This window comes from Diprion similis, chromosome 14 (assembly GCF_021155765.1).
Source record: "Diprion similis isolate iyDipSimi1 chromosome 14, iyDipSimi1.1, whole genome shotgun sequence".
NCBI classification, from domain to species: Eukaryota; Metazoa; Arthropoda; class Insecta; order Hymenoptera; family Diprionidae; genus Diprion; species Diprion similis.
Window position 1 is genome coordinate 5,959,190 of NC_060118.1, and position 9,138 is coordinate 5,968,327.

Consider the following 9,138-nt stretch of genomic DNA (forward strand, 5'->3'; position numbering starts at 1 on the left):
ATCGTCATTTCTCTGCTGCTGGTCCCAGGCTATTTTTAATGTGTTTTCAGAGTTCCTGGGCCTCGAATTAGTCTAAAAAGCGTAATACGGATCGATTCCCGGACAGAAGATTTTTCGGCCAAAAAAAATCCAAGGCTAACCCCTTCGCATTTTTGGCGAAAATTTCGACGACTTCGAAAAGTGCTGCAATTAATCCTTTAGGGTACTATTTCGACGTGATTTTGCGAGAGGAATCGATTAACCGCAGTCCCGATACGCTGCGAGCAACGCCTGCAAAGTTACAGCCGAAAAACTGCAGATTTTCATCGTCATTTCTCTGCTGCTGGTCCCAGGCTATTTTTAATGTGTTTTCTGAGTTCCTGGGCCTCGAATTAGTCTAAAAAGCGTCATACGGATCGATTCCCAGACAAAAGATTTTTCGGCCAAAAAAAATCCAAGGCTAACCCCTTTGCATTTCTGGCGAAAATTTCGACGACTTCGAAAAGTGCTGCAATTAATTCTATAGGGTACTATTTCGACGTGATTTTGCGAGAGGAATCGATTAACCGCAGTCCCGATACGCTGCGAGCAACGCCTGCAAAGTTACAGCCGAAAAACTGCAGATTTTCATCGTCATTTCTCTGCTGCTGGTCCCAGGCTATTTTTAATGTGTTTTCTGAGTTCCTGGGCCTCGAATTAGTCTAAAAAGCGTCATACGGATCGATTCCCAGACAAAAGATTTTTCGCTCAAAAAAAATCCAAGGCTAACCCCTTTGCATTTTTGGCGAAAATTTCGACGACTACGAAAAGTGCTGCAATTAATTCTTTAGGGTACTATTTCGACGTGATTTCGCGAGAGGAATCGATTAACCGCAGTCCCGATACGCTGCGAGCAACGCCTGCAAAGTTACAGCCGAAAAACTGCAGATTTTCATCGTCATTTCTCTGCTGCTGGTCCCAGGCTATTTTTAATTCGTTTTCTGAGTTCCTGGGCCTCGAATTAGTCTAAAAAGCGTAATACGGATCGATTCCCGGACAAAAGATTTTTCGGCCAAAAAAAATCCAAGGCTAACCCCTTTGCATTTTTGGCGAAAATTTCGACGACTTCGAAAAGTGCTGCAATTAATTCTTTAGGGTACTATTTCGACGTGATTTTGCGAGAGGAATCGATTAACCGCAGTCCCGATACGCTGCGAGCAACGCCTGCAAAGTTACAGCCGAAAAACTGCAGATTTTCATCGTCATTTCTCTGCTGCTGGTCCCAGGCTATTTTTAATGTGTTTTCTGAGTTCCTGGGCCTCGAATTAGTCTAAAAAGCGTAATACGGATCGATTCCCGGACAAAAGATTTTTCGGCCAAAAAAAATCCAAGGCTAACCCCTTTGCATTTTTGGCGAAAATTTCGACGACTTCGAAAAGTGCTGCAATTAATTCTTTAGGGTACTATTTCGACGTGATTTTGCGAGAGGAATCGATTAACCGCAGTCCCGATACGCTGCGAGCAACGCCTGCAAAGTTACAGCCGAAAAACTGCAGATTTTCATCGTCATTTCTCTGCTGCTGGTCCCAGGCTATTTTTAATGTGTTTTCTGAGTTCCTGGGCCTCGAATTAGTCTAAAAAGCGTCATACGGATCGATTCCCAGACAAAAGATTTTTCGGCCAAAAAAAATTCAAGGCTAACCCCTTTGCATTTTTGGCGAAAATTTCGACGACTTCGAAAAGTGCTGCAATTAATTCTTTAGGGTACTATTTTGACGTGATTTTGCGAGAGGAATCGATTAACCGCAGTCCCGATACGCTGCGAGCAACGCCTGCAAAGTTACAGCCGAAAAACTGCAGATTTTCATCGTCATTTCTCTGCTGCTGGTCCCAGGCTATTTTTAATGTGTTTTCTGAGTTCCTGGGCCCCGAATTAGTCTAAAAAGCGTCATACGGATCGATTCCCAGACAAAAGATTTTTCGGCCAAAAAAAATCCAAGGCTAACCCCTTTGCATTTTTGGCGAAAATTTCGACGACTTCGAAAAGTGCTGCAATTAATTCTTTAGGGTACTATTTCGACGTGATTTTGCGAGAGGAATCGATTAACCGCAGTCACGATACGCTGCGAGCAACGCCTGCAAAGTTACAGCCGAAAAACTGCAGATTTTCATCGTCATTTCTCTGCTGCTGGTCCCAGGCTATTTTTAATGTGTTTTCAGAGTTCCTGGGCCTCGAATTAGTCTAAAAAGCGTAATACGGATCGATTCCCGGACAGAAGATTTTTCGGCCAAAAAAAATCCAAGGCTAACCCCTTCGCATTTTTGGCGAAAATTTCGACGACTTCGAAAAGTGCTGCAATTAATCCTTTAGGGTACTATTTCGACGTGATTTTGCGAGAGGAATCGATTAACCGCAGTCCCGATACGCTGCGAGCAACGCCTGCAAAGTTACAGCCGAAAAACTGCAGATTTTCATCGTCATTTCTCTGCTGCTGGTCCCAGGCTATTTTTAATGTGTTTTCTGAGTTCCTGGGCCTCGAATTAGTCTAAAAAGCGTCATACGGATCGATTCCCAGACAAAAGATTTTTCGGCCAAAAAAAATCCAAGGCTAACCCCTTTGCATTTCTGGCGAAAATTTCGACGACTTCGAAAAGTGCTGCAATTAATTCTATAGGGTACTATTTCGACGTGATTTTGCGAGAGGAATCGATTAACCGCAGTCCCGATACGCTGCGAGCAACGCCTGCAAAGTTACAGCCGAAAAACTGCAGATTTTCATCGTCATTTCTCTGCTGCTGGTCCCAGGCTATTTTTAATGTGTTTTCTGAGTTCCTGGGCCTCGAATTAGTCTAAAAAGCGTCATACGGATCGATTCCCAGACAAAAGATTTTTCGCTCAAAAAAAATCCAAGGCTAACCCCTTTGCATTTTTGGCGAAAATTTCGACGACTACGAAAAGTGCTGCAATTAATTCTTTAGGGTACTATTTCGACGTGATTTTGCGAGAGGAATCGATTAACCGCAGTCCCGATACGCTGCGAGCAACGCCTGCAAAGTTACAGCCGAAAAACTGCAGATTTTCATCGTCATTTCTCTGCTGCTGGTCCCAGGCTATTTTTAATGTGTTTTCTGAGTTCCTGGGCCTCGAATTAGTCTAAAAAGCGTCATACGGATCGATTCCCAGACAAAAGATTTTTCGGCCAAAAAAAATCCAAGGCTAACCCCTTTGCATTTTTGGCCAAAATTTCGACGACTTCGAAAAGTGCTGCAATTAATTCTTTAGGGTACTATTTCGACGTGATTTTGCGAGAGGAATCGATTAACCGCAGTCCCGATACGCTGCGAGCAACGCCTGCAAAGTTACAGCCGAAAAACTGCAGATTTTCATCGTCATTTCTCTGCTGCTGGTCCCAGGCTATTTTTAATGTGTTTTCTGAGTTCCTGGGCCTCGAATTAGTCTAAAAAGCGTCATACGGATCGATTCCCAGACAAAAGATTTTTCGGCCAAAAAAAATCCAAGGCTAACCCCTTTGCATTTCTGGCGAAAATTTTGACGACTTCGAAAAGTGCTGCAATTAATTCTATAGGGTACTATTTCGACGTGATTTTGCGAGAGGAATCGATTAACCGCAGTCCCGATACGCTGCGAGCAACGCCTGCAAAGTTACAGCCGAAAAACTGCAGATTTTCATCGTCATTTCTCTGCTGCTGGTCCCAGGCTATTTTTAATGTGTTTTCTGAGTTCCTGGGCCTGGAATTAGTCTAAAAAGCGTCATACGGATCGATTCCCAGACAAAAGATTTTTCGGCCAAAAAAAATCCAAGGCTAACCCCTTTGCATTTTTGGCGAAAATTTCGACGACTTCGAAAAGTGCTGCAATTAATTCTTTAGGGTACTATTTCGACGTGATTTTGCGAGAGGAATCGATTAACTGCAGTCCCGATACGCTGCGAGCAACGCCTGCAAAGTTACAGCCGAAAAACTGCAGATTTTCATCGTCATTTCTCTGCTGCTGGTCCCAGGCTATTTTTAATGTGTTTTCTGAGTTCCTGGGCCTCGAATTAGTCTAAAAAGCGTCATACGGATCGATTCCCAGACAAAAGATTTTTCGGCCAAAAAAAATCCAAGGCTAACCCCTTTGCATTTTTGGCGAAAATTTCGACGACTTCGAAAAGTGCTGCAATTAATTCTTTAGGGTACTATTTCGACGTGATTTTGCGAGAGGAATCGATTAACCGCAGTGCCGATACGCTGCGAGCAACGCCTGCAAAGTTACAGCCGAAAAACTGCAGATTTTCATCGTCATTTCTCTGCTGCTGGTCCCAGGCTATTTTTAATGTGTTTTCTGAGTTCCTGGGCCTCGAATTAGTCTAAAAAGCGTCATACGGATCGATTCCCAGACAAAAGATTTTTCGGCCAAAAAAAATCCAACGCTAACCCCTTTGCATTTCTGGCGAAAATTTCGACGACTTCGAAAAGTGCTGCAATTAATTCTATAGGGTACTATTTCGACGTGATTTTGCGAGAGGAATCGATTAACCGCAGTCCCGATACGCTGCGAGCAACGCCTGCAAAGTTACAGCCGAAAAACTGCAGATTTTCATCGTCATTTCTCTGCTGCTGGTCCCAGGCTATTTTTAATGTGTTTTCTGAGTTCCTGGGCCTCGAATTAGTCTAAAAAGCGTCATACGGATCGATTCGCAGACAAAAGATTTTTCGGCCAAAAAAAATCCAAGGCTAACCCCTTTGCATTTTTGGTAAAAATTTCGACGACTTTTAAAAGAGCTGCAATTAATTCTGTAGGGCACTATTCTGACGTGATTTTGCAAGAGAAATCGATTGATCGCAGTCCCGATACGCTGAGAGCAACACCTGCAAAGTTACAGCCGAAAAACTGCAAATTTTCATGGTCATTTCTCTGCTGCTGATCCTAGAATATTTTTCATGTGTTTTCTGAGTTCCTGGGCGTCAAATTAGTCTCAAAAACGTCATACGGATCGATTCGCAGACAAAAGATTCTTCGGCCAAAAAAATCCAAGGCTTACCCCTTTGGATATTTTGGAAAAATTTCGACGATTCCGAAAAGAGCTGAAATTAATTCGCTCAGGCACAATTCCGACGTCATTTTGCGAGAGTAATCGATTAGGCGCTGTCACAATACGCTGCGAACAACGCATGAAAAGATACAGCTGAAAAACTGTAGATTTCCTTCTTTATTTCTCTCCTGTTGGTCCTACGCTCTTTCTGATGTGTCTTCTGAGTTTCTGGGGGATCATTGAGCTCAATACGCGTCAATCAATTTAATTCTGTTATTAAGGATTCTTTCTCCAAAAAACAGTTCCCACTATAGATTTGTAACGAAAATATTGAAGATTTTCGATGAATTCGGAATCAATTCGTTGCGATGTCTGTAGTATTAGTCGACGTAAGTTCATTAGAGAAATTGATCGGGTGCATGTCAGATACGCTGTTAGTTTAGGATCAGGAGATGCAGCTGAAGAACGAAAGATTGCCTTCGGCATTAACATTGCTGAATTTGAATGAAAACGAATTGCCTCGAATGAATGATATGATCTTCGGTTTAAATATTCATGGTCAAATAATCAAAGTTGAGTAATCCCGTACACTGCTTCAGTGAACGGTAATCCTAAAATCAAATTTGAATTCTTCTCTTTGAATTTCAAATTTTCGTGGTTAGGAGGAATATTCCCTAATTTTTCACATTACCCATTCTTACATTTTCCACCATCCAAGCATTCTGATTAGTTTGCGAAGTTTAGTCGCACAATCAGAATGCTTGGATGGGGGGAAATGTGAAAATGTGAAATATGGAAAATTACATGATAGCCCCCCAAATCCATGATCTGCGACTTCGAAAACAGCTTTCATGTTGGATCCACCGTTTTGAACTTCCTAGTGTGCATTCCGAAATTAGCTCTCAGAGCTGTCAATAATCTTTTTTCTCTTTTGCGCTGACGACTTTGTGACTAGCTCTGTCTCTGTCCTAGGGAATTTTTAGCGCTTCCAGCTAATTTCGGAACGCATCCCTAATTTGAACTCCAGATTTGGAGTGCGTTCCGAAATTAGCTGGCAGCGCTAAAAACTCTCTAGGAGAGCCTCAGATACACCTATGAATGCTCTAGGAGATAAAACATGTTTTCGGAACGCACCGTCAAAGGAAAGCAGCCAAGGTAGATTCGGATGGATTGGCGAGCACTCGATATTCGAACAAGTGAACGCAACCCCTTTTGTGCGATGGTCGAAGTCACAATGAAGACCTTGTGAATTTGTCTGTACTAAAATTAAAATAACAACATTAAAAAGTAATTGGAAGTTAGAAATTGATTACTGAAAACATCAATGATTTCCAAAGCTGCAGTAGGCATCGCTGCCGGAATTGCCGGCAGTATATTTATAGGGTACTGCTTTTACTTCGATCAAAAACGGCGAGGCGATCCAGACTTCAAAAAGAAATTACGCGACCGTGAGTTACACACCTATCTAATATCATTATCATCAATATCCTAAATATCGATCGAACGTAATTCTACTTTGCATTGAGACTTTCCAAAACGAACGTCAAAGTCAACTCTGCGTTTCTTAACCCTGTTTTCGAAACCGACATCACCTATGAATGTTTTGATTTGTTACATGGTAACGCATGACAAGATATTCGGCCACACATTAGGCTCATATCGTTGGTGAAAACTCTGTTAACATACTTTGACGTCATCGTATTGTTGCATTTTTATTACTGTAAAATATCTAACAAATTCCAACAATCATCAGAGTTATTCGTAATGTCACGTTCATTGCTAGGGAGGAGAGCAAAGAAACAAGCTCAGAAGGCTGGAACAAAAATACCGGATCTGAACGATCATCAAGCGATGCAGAGGTTTTTCTTCCAAGAGGTAAGGATATGTCGTCAATAATAGGTGAGAAGTTTGATTAAAACAAAGAATTGCTCAAAAATATTACTGCCCTAGGCAATCAGTACAAAAGAGTGCGTCTTTAACTCTTTTAAAACCATTCACAGATCTATAACCCAAATCAATTGTGATTTCATCATGTCCATCATATGACTATGTATGATGAAACACCATGCATCGAAATCCAAAAATTTAGAAGGAGTTGTTCTCTTGTTTCAGAGTTATGTACTTCTTTTTTTGTTTTGCGAAAAGTATCAACAAGAAATATGTTTCTTCAGTATTCGACTTTGTAATACGGACCAAAGAAAAGAACAAAATCAATTGTACCACGATAGAAAATTTGCAGTTATTATTTTCTTTTATCCTTTATACATGTGTATGCGAATGGTCTATAAATCGTCAAATCTGATATGGTCGATATAAAGTATTCAATCTGTAAATCAATCAATTTTCAATACTCATGCGTATGATTGAATTTCGGAGACTTTGAAATAATTGTTCTACTCTGGCATAAATTTATTTCCTCTGATCATCGTGAGATGACCTAATTGTTCAATATTATAATCAATGGACAACGTTTTTGTCTGAATTTATGAACAGGTTCAGTTGGGCGAAGAGATGCTAGCGGGTGGCGACCTCGACGGAGGTGTCGAGCATTTGGCAAATGCAGTCACAGTTTGCGGACAGCCTAATCAGCTCTTGCAAGTTCTACAGCAAACACTTCCGCCACAAGTTTTCCACCTTCTACTACAAAGACTTCCGTCAGTTGGCCAGGTTTGTTTTAGATTGAATTTCACAAGAGTATAATATGCTCCTTGAATATGTTTTTCTTATAAGTTTGTTGAATCAAGGTTTTTCATTGTATAATCTTGGTAGAGTGAAGTATTATTCATCTGTAGTTGCTTGTAATCGATGAATATATATATTAATACTAAATTTCATCTATAAATTCTTAGAACTCAATATATCACCAATTTGTTTTTCATCTTGTCTGTTATTCGATGTGGAACTTAGTAAAAATGGGAGTCATTGACAAAAGTTATATTTCTTGCCAACATTTCAGTCTCAAGCGCATACTCTTTGCAAAATGATTCATTGAAGTATAAAAGGTGATGCCTTTCTATCAGCTTGATGAAATAAATCTTGATATGTATGTTACTCACTGCTAGACATTCAAAAAGCTTTGCTGCTTGGGCGGGACAAACTGCCACTGATGAATGCTTGTCAGCCATGAAGTTGTTTTCTTCTAAAATAGAGTACAGATGAAAGAAAGACAATTATTGGTTTTTCTTGCATTATTGTTTTGATTTTACAAGTTTCCACACCGTTCTAAATTCAAACTGTAATAATATTTGATGCCTAAGCAAATCACGGTGCAAAGTAATCTACATTTTTTTCTCATCATGTTACAGAAAATCGGATCTCAGACAGCGATGGCAGAAGAAGATGTTGAATAGCAAAGCAGATAATAATCACGTTGGTTATTCCTAATTAAAAAACAAGAATGTTAGTAGATTACACGATCGTTTTAGCCAAAACAATTGACTGTTAATTTCTTACTCTATCACAAAATCCTAAGTCATACTATATAATGTAGTTACGTAATATCTAAACAAATATTTCGTTAGTTTCATCCTGTGTACTTTCATACAATTCGTTAAAGTAAAAACGACACTTCTCACGTTAAAGGGTGTAAGAAGTCGGTTTGTAAAAATGCAATGCACGCGGGCCAGTAAATAACATTTTATTCCATAATAACGTGGTGTATAAACAACAATTTCACGTACAAGAATCCCTCAACAGCCTAATTGCTGCTTGAAGAGAAATAAAAACATGAAACGCTTTTTCTGCTTCATATAATGCTACAATTAATTAGCAACACAGTAAAATATATGCTATAGATATACACAGGTTACTTAACAGAGTAAAAGTAGCTTTTATGAATCTTTCCATTCACAAAATTTAAATTTTCATCCCCTACACTATTTGCGTTAAACGTAAACGATTACTTCAAACAGAAGTAGTACAAGCTATAGGATCAACGCCATTTACGATGTAAAAGATCCTATCATAAACGAAAAATATAGAAACCTTTTCCGATACTCCTGGAAAACCAAAAGAACACTGACACAATACCGTTGTCTTATCACAACAAATCACTAGTATTTCAAGCAGATCACTTTCAATAACTTGAAAAGAGGATACTAAACTTCAGATCATAATGACACAATGTTGAGTTTATTTTATATAT

The 9,138-nt window shown here is 39.9% G+C and overlaps 1 protein-coding gene across 1 annotated transcript; it reads left to right on the forward strand.

The window, feature by feature from the left end:
- The first annotated feature begins 6,187 nt into the window (after nucleotides 1-6,187).
- LOC124414570 (mitochondrial import receptor subunit TOM20 homolog) lies at nucleotides 6,188-8,378 on the forward strand. Its single transcript, XM_046895543.1, has 4 exons — nucleotides 6,188-6,442; nucleotides 6,778-6,869; nucleotides 7,488-7,661; nucleotides 8,300-8,378. The coding sequence occupies exons 1-4, from the start codon at nucleotides 6,319-6,321 to the stop codon at nucleotides 8,342-8,344; spliced, it is 435 nt and encodes a 144-aa protein (XP_046751499.1). The 5' UTR covers nucleotides 6,188-6,318; the 3' UTR covers nucleotides 8,345-8,378.
- Nucleotides 8,379-9,138: the final 760 nt, after the last annotated feature.